The sequence below is a fragment of the Larus michahellis genome, chromosome 9 (genome assembly GCF_964199755.1).
Source record: "Larus michahellis chromosome 9, bLarMic1.1, whole genome shotgun sequence".
Classification (NCBI taxonomy): Eukaryota; Metazoa; Chordata; class Aves; order Charadriiformes; family Laridae; genus Larus; species Larus michahellis.
This window is the reverse complement of record NC_133904.1, coordinates 10,806,242-10,822,565: the sequence shown is the minus strand read 5'-3', so window position 1 is coordinate 10,822,565 and position 16,324 is coordinate 10,806,242. Positions and strand designations below refer to the sequence as shown.

The window sequence follows — 16,324 nt, the reverse complement described above, 5'->3', positions numbered from 1 at the left end:
TTAGCAGTCTCCAGTGGCTTCTGTTGTAGGTACTTAAAGTGTGACTCTAACGTGGTCATCCTTTGAAAAGTTCTGTAATTTAGGATGTTAATAGACTAAACAGTCATGTGACTAGTTTAGCAAATGCCAAGGCAGAATAAAAAGTATTTTGAGTTGCCTTTTTTTTTTAATCTTGCACTTCACTGAAAAATACCAGACACCAATATTCAACAGGAAAACCTCAATTACAATATAGGCTTGCTATAAGTCAAAGAAAAAATGCTTAGAATTTTCTAAGTTTCTTTATAAATCAATTGGTTGCTGAATGAAAGGATTGCTGTGGTTCAAAATTTCCTTTCATTTATACAGGATTTCAAAAGAATGCATCATACATTATTTTTGGAATGTTTTAATGCACTCAACTAACAGTATACAAAACTAACACTAATCTCTGGTATGCTGCTGCCGTACTTTTACCCAAAAAAAGTTATTTGCTTTCAGGCTGTAAACTGTGAGGTGTGGTCAGAACACCAACCAACTCTTTTCAACTATAAATGTCCATCAATTTTATTTTTCCAATTAGGTACATAACTACAAGTGGACTTATACTTTTTTTTTACATAGAAGGAGAGGGAAGTCATAATTTTGTTAAGCCTATGCACAACGGCCTTGGTCCAATAAAGCACTTAAACACAAGTTTAACTCTGAACACATTGTAGTCCTATTGACTTCAAAGGATTGCTAATATGCCTAAAGTTAGGCGCATGCTTAAGCGTTTTGCTGGATGAGGGTGATTTTGGCATGGCTACCCTGCGGAGTTTGCGTGGCTGTCTTTGAAAACACTGTGAGATCTGATGTTTCAGGGTTAAGCTGATTTTATCTGCTGGGGTAAGAGAAAGCCTTCCTTTGCAGCTTTCCTCACAGACGTTCAGTTGGAATTTGTTATCAAAAGCATCTGGACATTGACCCCTGCCAGCTGTGCCATTGGAGTCGATGGCGGTTGGGTTGCACCAGTATGGAATTTACTCAGATTTTTATCACTGTAGGACACAACCATCCACCATTTTGATAACCCTCTTCCAATAAAAATCAGTCTGGTCATCTACTTCAAAGGTAGTCAGACTTGTGAAGTGGTGAGCGCTTGCAGTTTTCCTTGGTTTCAGTAGAACCTGGGGACACTGTGCCCTTTACTGAAGTCTGTCAAGGACCAGTGAGCTCAAACTAAAATTTTGAGGCTTTGTTCAAGGAAGCTTTAAAGTGACAGGTTTTGACGTCTTCATAGTAGATTTATCTTCGTAGCAGAGTTGTAAAGGTATTTCATCAACATCTCCTTAAACAATAACCATTTACCTTGTAACCTTCATCGAAAATGGGAATAGTCTTTTCCACAGGAGACAGTCTGTCTTGGGGTGTATCCCAAGCACCGTTTGAGTGACTGCCCCAAGGACTGAGTTAGAGTACCCGCTCATCTGTTCTCCTTCCTCCTATTTGATTCTTCCTCTGTATATACTGGCAAGAAGTTATTGGCTCAAGATGATAAACTGTCCACAGAATCAACCACACTGTGTTGACATTTTTCTACTCTTACTGTGTATGCAGAGCGTAAATACTGATTTTTGTCTTACACAACTGTTCTTGTATTTGTAAGGGCAGCTTTCCTGCAGTAAAGAGAAAGATAATTCTTAAAGATAAGGAGAAAATCTTTGAATTCTAATTCGGATTTTTCCTTCCAACTCCATTTTTAGCATTGGTCAGATACATCTGGCTATATCTCCCATTTGTGTTCTGATCATCAGCTGTATTTGGACATATGATAAAGAGCAACTTTGGAAAAAATGTCCTATGAAACTCTCTATTTGATTTGTTATGAATTGTACCCCAGAGCCATTCAGGATGATTTTATTAATGAAATTCAGCCCCTTGGCTCTAGTGCCATTTTGAAAATGACTATCAGGTATTAATGTGACCCTCGAACTCAGAGAACATTATAGACTAAAACCTCCTTTTCTTCAGTAAATTCATGATCTGTAAAATAAGATTTTACTATAGTTCATAAGAAGCATAAATGCTTTCTAATAAAAATGATGGATTATAGACTGAGCCAGTTAGACCTCTTTGCTGAAGATGAGAGGCTTCTTACAAGATTAAAACTGAACAGCAGCCTGTGGTGGTGTGCATTGGAGACAGCTAGATTTGAAAAGCACTTTTCTTCTGTCTGCTTGCTGATTATTAGCATGACATAAGGTGATGGCCTTTCTCAGATTCAAGCAGACTGCAAATATACTTTTGGCGTATGCCTAAAAGTGTAACTGGGGAGCTATTTTACGTTGTATAGATATGTCTTCGTGGAGTTTCTCCTTTTTATTCCACTGAAGAAGTCTGAGAAAAGGTTTAGGTGATGTTCTTTTTCCCCACAAAAAGGATGCATCTTTCCCTGTTCTTCATGATTCTTTCTCCTCTTTTCCTACGTACTTTCTTCTGTGAATCTTGAGAAATGATCTGGGATGGGAGGCAAATGACTTAACACACATGAATATGCATTCTGTTTAAGCATCCAATAGTATTATGTATTGTCTGCTTTGTGTATAAACACACATTTCTGTGTTTTAGGTATGTTTTAACTGTGCACACACAGACACAATTATATGAAATAAAATGACGGTGTTTCTACTGCGCTGTGATTATTTGCAGGTTTATTCCTGAACCCTGGTCTCCATGCAGTGCCACGTGTGGCAGTGGCATACAAGTGCGAGATGTGAAGTGCCGAATTCTTCTCTCGTTTACTCAGACAGAGGTTGAACTGCCTGAGGAGGAATGCGAAGACGTGAAGCCACCAACAGAACGAGTCTGTCACCAGGCTTCCTGTGACAGTGAGCCTGTCCCCTACACACCAGAATTTTCACACGCTGAAGATGGCAGTGTGATTTATGACTGGGAATACATTGGGTTTACTCCTTGTTCAGCCACGTGTCTTGGAGGTAGCTTTGATTAGTTATTTATTTTTCCTGAGTTGTAAGAATTTGGCATTGTTTGACATTGTTGGGTCTTCTGTTAATGTTACCCCAAATTAGTTTCTGTTGGAAAACATGCAGCTTCAAGTTTTAACTTATTTCTAGGTTATCCATACAGTATTTCAAACTACTTTATATCCTGTGTCCAAACATCGACTTTATTTCGTTAAAGTAAGGTGCGAGAAGTTGTTGATACAGCAACTTGCGTTTAGTCTTGGTGCTGCGGGAGTCCCAGCTGCCAGGCAGTTGGTGGTACCAGCGTGTTTAGATGACCTTTCTTTTCCTCGGAACTGAAAGGGTATAGTTTCGGAGGAAAAATTCCCATGTTAGTTCTTCCTTATCTTCCAAAATGCTGCCATTTTCTGCAGTCCAGTAGGGATACAAAGTTGTAATTAGGGAGACTTGCTTTCAGTCTGACCTCCGTGGAGATCAAACAGGAGTTTGTTTAGGTCTTGGTATGGTATATCACTCTATAGGAACTCTGTGCCATACATCTGTCTGCAAGTAGTTAGGCACATTCCTTTTTGGATGTAATCGAATCTCTCTGTCACCCTAAGTACATGTTACTAGACAAGGTTGCTGGTGTTGCTGCTACACGCTGTACTTTGGGACTGAACACAAGTGAGTTACGAAGTGTTAAGTGGAGGCAGTGGAATTGTGAACACACCTATATGCGACAGGACTGATGACATCAGTGGGAAGTGAAGACAGTTGTACCCATAGAAGAAATTAAAAATGTAGAAAAGGGGAGAACAGAACCAATTGGGAGCAGAGAGCCTGTCCAGAGCTCGCAGAAAGCAGCCTCCTTTGTACTATTCACCAGTTCAAACCCTGAAGACAGAAGTTGGGAGGGATGCCTTAGAATGCGGATGGTAAGTGACTGATAAGTGCCTCCTTTATCACTTACATCACTTACTACTGCTGTTTACTGATGGCCTTGATCCATAGGAACAGTGGCACAAAAGCTGATGCATCCCATTCCCTCCGCTCCCTTCAGTGGGTGTTTTGACTGGCAAGGTAGGAGAGGTTATAGTCCAGGCATGTATGTACAGAAATGACACGGTAGTGACAACTACTGTGACTGAGTGTCCCTGTTTCTTCCTTTTAATGAGGGAATTGTTTTTAGAAATAAGGACATTTTACTCTCCAGCAGAAATAAGGCTTTCTTTACTACTAAATGTGCAGTTCTTTTTTTCCTGTCTCAGGTGATTTTTCTAATATACGGTCATTCCATCTTAAATCCACTGTGCTGCTGCTTTTTAACCAATATCTTTGTCAGAGGTGTTCTAAAACTCCAAAGTTTTTGAATTTTGATGACATCAGCAGACGTCTAGGCTGAAATAATCTCTAGGCTTTGCCTGCTATTGCACACATGTATGTTTGTATCGCCTGTGTCTTCACATGTGAGTTTGTCCATGCAAAAATGTTTACATGGAAACTTGCACTTGGAGTGCAAGCTGACAGTAATTTAAGGAGCCTGTACCGAAGACTGCAGTTTCATTTGCCGGCATGAAGGAACTTCAAAATGACTGATAAGCAGAGTCCCACGTTCAGCTGAGTGTGAGTTCTGTTGCTGACTTCTGGTGCTTTCATGACTTTGTGAGGTTGCTTGACCCAGAATTGACCGACAGGTGTTCGTAGTAACCTAGCTATTTGTTTGATGCACAATAGAAATGATCCATTTGAAGAAGTATGAAAGAAAATATCTGGTTGTGTTCTTGAGACTTCTGTGGTATCACTGGTGCTATGTCTAGACATTTTTCTTATGTGATGCTCCTGGGAAATGTGGGAAGTTGTCAGGATATTTTATCAATGAACAGCTTCAGAAGTCCCTGCACTGTTATGCTAGTTAGGTAGCAGGGATTTTTTTCCTTCTATCAGTTCTGGTCTTCTTGCTGCCTTGGCAAAGGCTTTCAAACAGACCAAAAATTACCTGCCGATAAATAGTTTTAAGGGAACCAGACATCTCTTCTGTTTCCAGCTTATTGCAGTGTACTAACTAATGATCTCACTGTCTACTATTTTTCCATTGTGTAGTTCAAAGGAGCTGATCCGTTTCTGCTAAGTTTTATGTTCAAATCTCATTTCAATTAGATGAACTCTTTCATTAGAAGAAATAAATGTTGTCTGAGTTCGGAATATCCCAGCGTAATGTAAATTATATTAGGTACTTTTTCTCTAGTATGTATGTATCTAGCAGTGGCTATTAAAATAAATTCCTGTGGATTTCTGTATCCTCAGAACTCCCTACCCCCATTTCTTAGTGCTTGTCTCTCTCTGAACGAGGGGAAAAGTCTGCAGGGTCTAAGTCGGCTGGGAGCTTTATAGCCACTGCTTGAGCGAGGACTGAATCTCTGTTTCAGTGCTTGTCCCTTGCACCTTTTTTTAAATCCTCATACAGCCTAGGCTTTGAATTCAAACTCCCCGCTGGTCCCTCTCCAAAACAGACGTAAAAATGCAGATGGAAACGTTGGTTTTGAGGTATTAGAATTACAGAGATAGAGCGATCTGCAAGGTATTATCAAACATTATCTTTACTTTCCAGATTTAACAGGTTCTAGAGCATTAGTAACACGAGCCTTTGGTCATTTTGTGTGCTTTCTGCACCATATCTGTGTGGCTTGTCACGCAGCGTATTGAGTGCCATAAAACTTACTGCGTTTGAGGCCTGCTATGATGTGTTATGCCTGCTAGCATAATTAATACTGGTTTCATCAATCTTTCCATGAGTGCAAATAAAAGTTGTCCAGGCTAATTGAGGCAGACGTCACCTTTAACATCCATAGGAAACTCTGTAACCATCCTGAAATCTGAAGATCTATTTTGTTCTCAGTGACTGAAGAAATCCCAAACTGAAAATAAGCCAACTCTGCGCTTGGGGAGCTCAGGATTTGCCCGCATTTTCACAGAATATTTTGGGTTTTTTTTTTTTTTTTTTTTTTTTTCAATCTGAAAAACTTTGGTCCTGATGTGAGAGCCCCCAACATAAGTATAAGTTTAATTTTCATAATATCGTCAGTGAGAAGTAATAGTTGTTATCAGAAAAAAGAGTCTGCCTTAGGAGAAGAAATGTTTTTCTTGTAATCTATAGTGTTTCTTTAGTGTTGTCAATCATTTAATTACTCCATAATATTTTAAAGGGGTGTTCTCCATTTTTAAAAATAACTGAACATTTTCTGGGTCCCTGTTTAAAAACACCTTTCATTGCAAGAGGCAAATTTTGGCATTTCAGTCTAACTATTATTATTTGTATTCCAAATGCTTCAAAAATTATGATTCAGGCCCCCCAAGTCCTTGCATTGGCTTAAAAATAATGAGATTAAACAATAAATACATGTGCACGTCCTGTTGTTTCCTTTATAGTCTGTGGCTTTGGAAGCATTATGGTGCGGTCAAGTTGTGTTTTCAGGCTTTTGTCTGGACCATAGCAGCTAAAAGTTTACTATTTTATTTATAAGAAACCTGAGATTCTTAGAAAACCCATGGATTCTAGCCAAATTTTAGGACTCTTAAGGAAACCAATGACCGTTCCGAGAGTGACATATGAAGTTGAGAGCGTTTGCAATGGTGTTGTAGGCAATTTGACAACTGGTTATTCCTACGACGAGCTTCATTAACTGCAGCCACTAACTGTTTACTCTTTTACAGGAGGAGCATAAATAACATTGCCAGTTTCGAGAGATTTACAGAGAGGCTCGAGCATATGTAGGACTTGGCATTTCTGCTGAGTTATTTTCAGATGACAGTACATATTTTTAAGCAGTCACCAAACCGAGCCTATCTGATAGAAATAAATGGCTGTCCTTCCTCTTTCAGGTACAGAGAATAGATCCACCCTCTCACCATTTGCACAGCAACTTTCCACCACCATTTTCTTTGTACTCTAAAAAGGCAGAAACAAAAAGCTTGGGCTTTTTTCAAGCATTCTGATCTTTTAACGTAGCTTTCTGCACTGTGCGTTTCACTGCACAGCAAAGCTTGTAAAAGAATGTAAATGTATGTGGTTTGAATGCTGGGTTAAAATAGAAAATATTCTATTTCACCGAATAGTAGGGTAATTACTACAATAGTGCATCGGATTACTGTAAAAATACTTAATGCTCCCTGCTGCATACATAATGTTTTAGTTAAATTATCTTCTATGTTTATAGTATAAGCCAAGAAAGTCATACATATAAAACTTTGCTTGTTTGAATAATAGATTTTTCCATTTTCCAGTCAACATAGAATAAGAAATTTATCAGTGATTGAAGTTCCCAACTAATGTAAAATTATAGTTTGGGGTGAGAACTCTCATTAATTGTCAAGACATTTTGACAGTTAAGTTCAAGCAAATGCTGCGTCAATTAAGTGTAGTTATTTATTGAATGGAGTCCTTAAACTGAGAACCAAGGGACAGGAAGGGGGTGCGTGGTATGGTTTTACCAACTCTTCGGTATCTGTTTTGGTGCCGTTTTTTCTTTCAATAAGGCCCCTGCAGGGAGAAATCACTGCTGCAGCTTGTGCCCTCTAGTTAAGTCAGTTGAAAGATACACCGCGTATCAACATTCTCTTCTGGTAACACAATTAAAGCTAGGTAGGTCATGCTGCAGGGCAGAAGTGGTTTAATGAGCTCCAGGTGGCAAGTTGCAGTCAAAAACCATCACCTGGTATGACATGCCTTTTGTTCATCTGGCTGGCCAATTTAGTTTTTATAACAGCAAGATAAAAAGTTCCCATGGGATTATTGCCGACTGAGATGGTCTGAAAGGAATCTCATTTCGTTCCCCTCCTTTGTGTGAGATATTAAGAAGATATGACTTATCGCAACCTGTTCCAGAGCAGCGTCACCTCTGAGCGTGGTTTTCCCACAGGAACACAGTGAGACCAGTGAAACTAGAGGCTGGTAGCATAGGGTAGATTTTGACCTAAAATAGAGGTTATATAGGTGCTCGATACGTGCTTGATTGCTTGTCCGGTGATGTTGTTCTGTTTCTGCCAGAACACAATTTCTAAATCTTTATTTCTCCTGTATGTGCCTTTCCTACGTGAGGGGACAGGGAAGGTGCTCCTGGTAAACAAACAGGTGGGGATCAATTGGACAGAACACATTTGATTCCCTTGGTTGTCAGTCTGGAATGAAATAGTAGAGTTCTAGAAACCATGTTTATTTACTGGTCTTTTTTTGGGCATTTTAATGTCTGCAGTATAGTAACGGTACTCACTGTTAAAGGTTTCTCCTCAGCCCTGCTAGCGAAATACATTTTACTCAATGTGTGTGTTCTATGTTAATGTAATTATCAATACTTTGATATAAGAGAACCGAATAGGTTGTCAATCATATTTAAGGTCAGGTCTTCTGTTCTATAAAAATTCATCACTTTGTAGATGTAGTCAAAACATTTAGATAAGGGAGGGCTTTCTGAACTGAAAACGAGTCCCAGAGGGGACCTAGAGGTGTACCAGAGAGCCTGAAAGAAACTGGAATCTACGTTATTGTGAAAATTGCTGCTGGTCTGCTCCTGCTGAAGTGTCTGAAAGAGCTGGACTGGTTCAGGTGTCGCAAAAATGGATTGCGGCCTGGGCTGGCTGATACGCTGAGCTATGTCAGAATTGTTTGTAGATGGAAGGAGCTGCTTTGGTTATGAAAAGATTGACAGTGCTCATGAATGTGGTGTAAAAAAGAGAGAAATATGGACCACTGGCATGGAGAGGAAGCTTTCAATGTAGGATATTTCATCGAGCCCACTGAAATCAGAATGGCTAGTGATCAACAGTGCCAAGAAACCGGTTGTCGTGCACAGTTGGCACAGAAATGGTAATAGTTGTAGTAGTCTTTGCGTAACAATAGTGGTGATGTTTTGAAGTAGTGTCATAGGTGATACAGGTGATAGGTTTCTAGTTAAAAATGCAACTCCCTTTCAAACCGTGGAATTTGGTTCTAATAAAAGAAATATAACCAGCTGCTGAAAGCAAGCTCATACCCTTAAAAAATCACATGAGATAAGTGAAACATAGGAAGGAAATGGATTTAAATTCTTTAAACTGTGACTCTTCAAAAGCCATTTTCACCTGGGAGCAACAAAATAAGTCTTTTATTATTTCAGTGTTTTTTTGTTCTACAGAATTATGATCATCAGCATTGCTTCTATAGAGCATCCCAAATACACAGGATCCCCCAAGTACATCACAGACCATCTTTTCTTCCATGTGCGTGCGAATGGGCTTTGAAATTGAGCAAGGCTTTCAGACTGAAAAATACGATATATAAAATTGGATAATTACATAGGTTTAAAAACAAAAGTAGTTCACAAGATGTGTATTTGCTAAGCTGACTTGTTCTAAAGCAAACTTATGTTTCATTTTGACTCATAGAAATTTGAGTATTAATAATCGTTCTTGCTTTAGTAATAAGATCCAGGTAGCAAGAGCTGCAGATCAGAGGTGCCAAGAATGGTCACGAGTGAGGAAAGCTCTAGGCTGGGTCAGATTTGCTGCCTTCAGCAAAACTGTTGCACCTCTTAGCCCCTGTGAGAAAGGTTCTATGTTTTGCAAGTTTTCTGCATTTTTTTTTTTTAATCACATTTTTTGCAGATCTTTAGCTCCTTAAAGTCAAGCTAAGTGAGACGGAATCACTTTTACCCTGATTTTGGCAATGAAGCCAGTAGTTGGCTCGGGACCGTTACAGAACCAGGCAGATGTAGCATCTGATGGTGCACAGAGAAGCCTATTTTCTGTTGGTTTTCAGAGAGGTAGAATGTCAAACCAAGCCTTTTAAATATCACAGGAGTGCTCGATGTAATTCACAAACGTCTTTTGAGCATGAAATATATAAACTATCTTTGTGTTCCTTTGGACTTGAGATGTTGCTTTTAAGCCTGCTATCTAGTTCAGTGTTTGCAGCTTTTTTACAGAGTGTTATTCAAGAGTAGGCTTTACAGAAATCTCTCCCATCTTCAGTGTTTCATGAGTGTTTTCCTTTTTTAATCCAGGAACACAAGAAGCCATTGCAATGTGTCTGCATGTAGAGACAAAACAAGCTGTCAATGAAACCCTGTGTGACAGTTCCAAGAGACCACCACCAATGACTCGTACTTGCAATACGAAGCTCTGCCCCCCGAGGTACGCTGGAATAGTGAAATCAAACTCTGGCAAAGAAATGGTTAATATGACTTAAACAGTGGCTTTCTCAGAAAGGGTTCAGATTGCAGGACTGTGGTCTTGCCTTGGGATGAAATTTCACTACTTCTGTCTTTAACAAGGTTGTGGCGTTGGGATTTTTTTAGTCTCGTTCACTCCTTTTCCACTCTTCGCATCTCACTAATAAAATAGGGAACATTTTCTGAAATAAATCTCTTCTGTGAAGATGTTTGCCAGAGTTGGAAAAACAGCCTTAACTCATCTAGTAGTTCAAGGAAAATTTTAGGGTAATTTCACAAAAAAACCCAGAGGATATTTACTTTCTACCCTTACCGAATGAAAAAAAAAAAGTGAAATTATGATTTAAAGTTATTTTAATTTCATACTTCTTTAGTAGCCCCACATAGTCCTTATGGTTTCTTATGTTTATTTGAAGATTCTGGGAAAAGAATAAACCCGGTCCAAATCCAAGAAAACCTAGTAAATTTGGTCACTTGAAAGGGCCATATGTGAAATTTTGACGTGTGCTGCCTTCTTTACCTGCTTTTGATCTCTGAATCCCCTCATCCTTTGCACACCGCTTCTACGTGTTTGCAGAAACCTCCTCTTGCAAAGTGTAGGGACAAAGTTAACAGGAACAGGATGTTTTATAGAAAACATATACACATTTAAAGGAAGTTTTGTAAATGTAAGAAAGGTCTATTTACATATTTATATTTATAAATGTAAACATCAGCAGGTTGCCAACAGGCTGGTTTTTTATGAGGAGCATTCTGAAGGTAAATGCTGGCGCTGAATTTGTCTGGAAATGACTTTTTATTATTTTATTGTGAATAACCTCTGCTTTTCCTTGTTACCTGCAGGTTTATAAATCTAGTTTATAATTTTGCATTACAGCCAAACGGAAGGGATGTTTTAGCCACCTATCAATAACTGTGCCTTCAGTTATTTATCTTTTTTCTTGCTAGGGTGTGTTTGGGTACAATTGCTCCTTCCACAATCTGAGGCGAGTTGCTAAAATGTGGGTTTTTGGCTGTGTTGCTGGAACAGGTGGCAAAGCGGCCCCTGGAGACGCTGCTCGGCTACGTGTGGGGTTGGGATACAGACGAGAGATGTGTACTGCCAGCAGCCGGGAGGATCCGCTGTGGCTGCTGAAGAGTGCAAGGACAAAAAGCCTCATTCTTTACAAGCTTGTAACCAGATTGATTGTCCCCCTGTTTGGCACGTTGAGGAATGGCAACAGGTACGACAAGGTTACAGAAATAGTTTAAATGTGGAGACGGACTTGAAATTCTTTAGCTGGAATAACGCAGATGGTAGCTCCTAAACTCTGATACGTTAAGTGTTTCAATCGATTTCCTTAGAACAATCCAGAGTCAAAAATACTACTTTTGACTACTATGCCAACGGGTAGTCACAGGATGAGGTGGAAAGTCCTGTTTAAGGTTTCAGAAGACCGGATAACACTTACTGCAGACATCACCTCTCTTTCTATGCTCTGCAAATGCAATAACCTACTTTTGGAGACATTGCTTTGTTGTTTTGGGTTTTTTTTTGTCTCAAGGACAAAGTTCCCTAAACTCCCACCAGGTGCATTAACTGACGTGGGGCATAGGCAGATCCGCCAGATCTACGTGCAAGATGCATGTCTTTCTTTAAGATTTCTGCTGCTCGATTGCATTCAGGTGCTGTGACTTTTTAACTTAGTAGTCAGGTTCTCATCACCTCTAATGTATTAGTTAAACATTTTTAAAAGAAGAATTTTCTACATGCTGCTTGCTTTTTTAATTGAAAGTAAATGGCATTTTTCAAGAGAGCATAATTATGAGGGGGGCGCTTACAGTGTTTGCGTACAGTAACAATGTGATGGGTGAGCACAGATGTCCACGCAGGTGTACATGTTATGTTCTCTTCTTCTCCTTAGTGTTCACGTACTTGTGGAGGAGGGGTTCAGACTCGCAAAGTGTACTGTAAGCAGCTGTTGACGGATGGAAGTTTCCTGAAACACTCTGATGACACCTGCCAGGGACCTAAGCTGCCAACTAGTAAACCATGTGCAAAAGTTGATTGTCCTCCTCAACTAGTTGTAGGAGAATGGTCCAAGGTAAGCCCCCAGCCCCCAACATGGGTGATTGCAACATGAGCCCTAAAGATTTCTGCTCAGGTGAATAAAATGTTTGGAGCGATAAATTCACAGGGCAGCTGAAGGTTTCACGAGGCATGTACCGGGACAAAACTGTGCATACGGCTGCTGTGCATCCCTGCCTACAACCAGACTGATCACATCCCTCTTCCTGAGCTGAGTTTGAGTTGCTGACAGACAGGCATGACACGTTGCACCCAACCAGACACGTTTAGCTATCAATTATTTCATAGTATGGCTTCCAAAAAGGAAACCTTTGCATTATACTGGAATATGTCTTCCTTCTTTCCCATTTAATGTGAGCTTGCCACCACTCCCTGTTCAAAAAAGATTTATAAAAGTGAATTTAAAAGCTGCAATTAAAGGTTCGTGCAATACAAACTAGGAGAGAGGGTTGAGAGTCTTGACACAGACTGTTTGGAACGTGCTGAATTGTTTCTCTGCGATACTAGATCTCGTTGCTCTGTTCTGAGCATGGTTGGACATAAAGAAATACTGTCATGTTATTTTGATTGTTCCCGAGTTGCTTGCTGGAACAAATTATCTATCTTATATTCTTATTGCCTGGAAAAGTGGAGAGAGTTTAATGTCTGGATAACACAAGGGTACACATGAAGTAGAGCATGTGCACTGTCTTTCAAATGAAAAAAAAAAAAAACCAAACCCCAAACTAGTTTAAAATTAGCACGTGTGGTGTGGGACACCAAGTTTAGCTTGACTGCATCCTTCCTTTCACAGTGCTCCGTAAGCTGTGGAGTTGGAATCCAGAGACGGAAACTTGCCTGCCAAAACCTAACAGCAAAGGGCCAATATGTCACATTAAATGGATCAATGTGTAGCGGTCTGTCTCCTTCGCTGCTTGTAAGGTCTTGTCAGATGAATGCCTGCAACAGTAAGTATGCTGCTTTCTGTAGTTTCTTGCTGATTTGCAATCACCTATTTATAACGAAAAATCTGTATACAGGTTAATTCACTCATCTCCTTACACTTTCACAGCATTACTAATCTGGCATCAACTGAGTGTCATAATTACTAGACCAGTAACAACAGGATTGTTTTTAAAGTTTTTCCTGCCAGTCGGAAATAAAGGTTATGATCGCAAGAAGTAGTTTTTGAATACACTTTAGTGAGGTACATACCACTCACCCTCATACTTACCTGCATTTGATCTGATTTTTCCTTTATCCTTTACGTTATACCAGCTTAAAAAAAATAAAAATAATAAAAAAAAAAATCCGTAAATTGACCATAAATTACAAAGGACATTAGAAAATATAAGAATCCAGTTCTGGCTTGTCTTTTCACTGTACATTTGTATTACACCAGACGTTTTGCTTAGCTTGGTGGAATTCAAAACCTGAAACTCTGTGCCAGTGATAACTTTAGGTATAATTTCTATCTTTCCTTGTAGAAACGAGAATCCCAGTCTCATGAGCTTTGCAGGAAGTGATGACAGTACAGACAGTCTTCAAAAAATTCAGTATTTTATTACTGTCTCTATAAAAATCTTTTCAGAAAGATTGTCTTTGGAACTGTATAATTTGGGCACAATCGGGTTATGATACTGATGGTAGTTGCACTAATTGCGTGTGTGTAACACCGATGGAAATACCTTCCTGGTATAGAATATGTTCAACTACATACAGCAATTTAGAACGGGCTGTTCTAAATGCAGGTTGTGTCTGAACCTTTATAAACGAGGGCATTAGTCTGTAGGTTTGGGGAACATGGCGCTGAAAAGAAAGGAAAAAAGGGAAGTTTTTGGTTTTGAGGCGGGGGAAACCCAAAAGCCTTCATGAACGGCCTGGTTTTGATCACAGATCGCAGAGATAGACATGTTTTGACCCCATTCGTAGTGCTGTCAAGAAATAGCTACTTTATGCATTTTGAAGCTTTGCTGTAAAAATTATTCACAAAACAAAATAAGAAATAGAATAATTACCGATTCATACATAATATGAAACTTCTTTTCCTGGCCTGTGTTTCAGATTAACATGCCAAAATCCCGAGGTTCAAAACTCCACTTAAATAAAGCCCTGTGGACTTTCAGGAATGTCCTTGGCATAAGGTTTAATAAAATATTTTGAGCTGCATATCTATCTGAATTTAATTAATTGTGGATAGTTGAATGGCAGTGTAGCTGGTTTGCAAATTGCTTAGCGCAGGCTGATATTAAAGTTACGTTGTCAGCTTCCACCACGGTGCCAAGAAAGCAGGACAGGGCACTGCAGAGGGAATGCGAGCGTGCTCGATGGGTGCGGATCAAAGTCTTCAAAGAGAATTGCTGTCTTCTCCCTTCATCTCCACAGCCGTGTGGAACAAGGGAGCCCCTTGCAGCTGGGATCTGCCTGGCAGTTCCCCAGTGGCGCAACAGGAGGGCAGGAGAAGGCCTGAGACACGTCCGTACCCATAGTTCCACTTTGGGTTTTGCAGGAGGAGCCAGGGCAGCAGCAGCATCAGGCTTTGGAGTCACAGGAACATGCAGGAGGCATCTCCTCCTCCTGCAGCCATGGGTTCAGGCTGCCTTGAATGGGGAGTGAACGGAAGGCAGGAAGGTAGCACAGCCCTGGGATGGGGAGAGGGCTAGCTGCAGAGTGACGCGGACTCAGCCCAGAGCGTGCGTGCTCTCAGGTCCTTGCCTTTGGGAGCAGCGTGTCTGACTGTGCCTCCTCAAGATTATGCCTGTGTGGCTCAGATGAGCTCCTCCTTTTTTACTGTCTCATGACAGTGCTGAGGCTTTTTAGACTTAATCTTTTACCCTGGGACTAGTAATCGTAGCTGTTTTCTACTTAATGAGCCCTATTAAGTCAGAAACATTCCTGACTGTGGGCTCCGAGAAATAGGAAATAACACCAGTCTAGCCCTGAGGTCACCAGGACCTGACGCCCAGCTTAAGCTGCATAAGAACCATTACAGGTCACAGATGCAGATGGATTTGTACCAGGTGATAATGAGGTCCAAAGGCTCCAGTACAATCTAATCCTTAAGCAAGATGTACCTCGTAGAAACAAACCTCTCCCAAACAGTCTGTTACCTCAGCAGCTGCAAGATTGGATGATACTAAGGATCCAGAAAATGCATACTTACGTGGCCTCATATATTTATATGACCTTATATATTTATATGGCCTGCCATCCACAACTCTGAACTTTGTTTCACTCCTAGCCTTGCTCACCAGTCACCAGTAAAAATATACACACCCTTTTAGTGTTGAGCTGCTAATGAGAGTTAGCGGTCTTTCTTTTTTTTAAAAAAATGAAATGGATGAGACTTGTTAACATATTTATAAGTATGCACTGGGTTTAATTCCATGTTGGAATAACTAGTGTAAACAGAGCACAGCCTGAAGTATTTTAATTTGTGTGTTTAAAGTTACACTTACTGTGTCCGTAAGTTGGATTTTGGAAATGGAAGATTTAATACTGGAACACTTCCCTAAAAATAAATATTTTGGGCCCAATAACTTATTAAAAACAGGACGCTACTTCAATAATTTTAGTAAACTGAGTGCCTAAAGCAATTTATTTGTTGTACCACGTGAAATGGTTGAGGGAACCGTGTATCTGGATAACGAATACTGATTTAAAAGCTGTGTAATTATGAAACTATGATATCCCCACAGGTCTGAACTCATTACCCAAAACACTGAAAATAACCATTTTGTTTTATAAGCATAAGAATGCACTCTAGGGTGTAGTTCATATAGTGTACACACTTATTGAATGCTTGAAGCATTTAGCTTTTCACCTATTTCTTCACAGCATATTTGAAGCATATGCATGTAAGAGGCATGCAGTTTTTCAAATATCAGTTGTGTGCCATCACTGTAGTTGTCATTTTATTTATGTACCTATCAAGTGGAATAGTCGTAATGATTTCAGATTCAGGCACACCGAGAAGCATTTTGATTTGTGTGTCCGTTTCCTGGCTCACCGACCCATTCTGCAGGCTCTGAGTTTTTTCTCTGTCACATACCAAAAGGCCGGGTTACCAAACACAATTGGATTGTTTTCTAGCACCAACGCAGAGTGTTTCCCGACTCTTCCCAGCTGGCCAATTTCAGCTTGCATGG

General features: G+C 40.0%; 1 protein-coding gene across 8 annotated transcripts in view; it reads left to right on the top strand.

The window, feature by feature from the left end:
- Nucleotides 1-16,324, top strand: part of ADAMTSL3 (ADAMTS like 3) — a 199,159-nt gene that overhangs the window by 151,898 nt on the left and 30,937 nt on the right. For all 8 annotated transcript variants that reach the window (XM_074600807.1, XM_074600805.1, XM_074600804.1 and 5 more), the window contains 5 exons: nt 2,671-2,957; nt 9,962-10,091; nt 11,160-11,352; nt 12,034-12,213; nt 12,991-13,144. In XM_074600807.1, the coding sequence (XP_074456908.1) occupies nt 2,671-2,957; nt 9,962-10,091; nt 11,160-11,352; nt 12,034-12,213; nt 12,991-13,144 (944 nt within the window). The remainder of the gene's footprint in view (nt 1-2,670; nt 2,958-9,961; nt 10,092-11,159; nt 11,353-12,033; nt 12,214-12,990; nt 13,145-16,324) is intronic.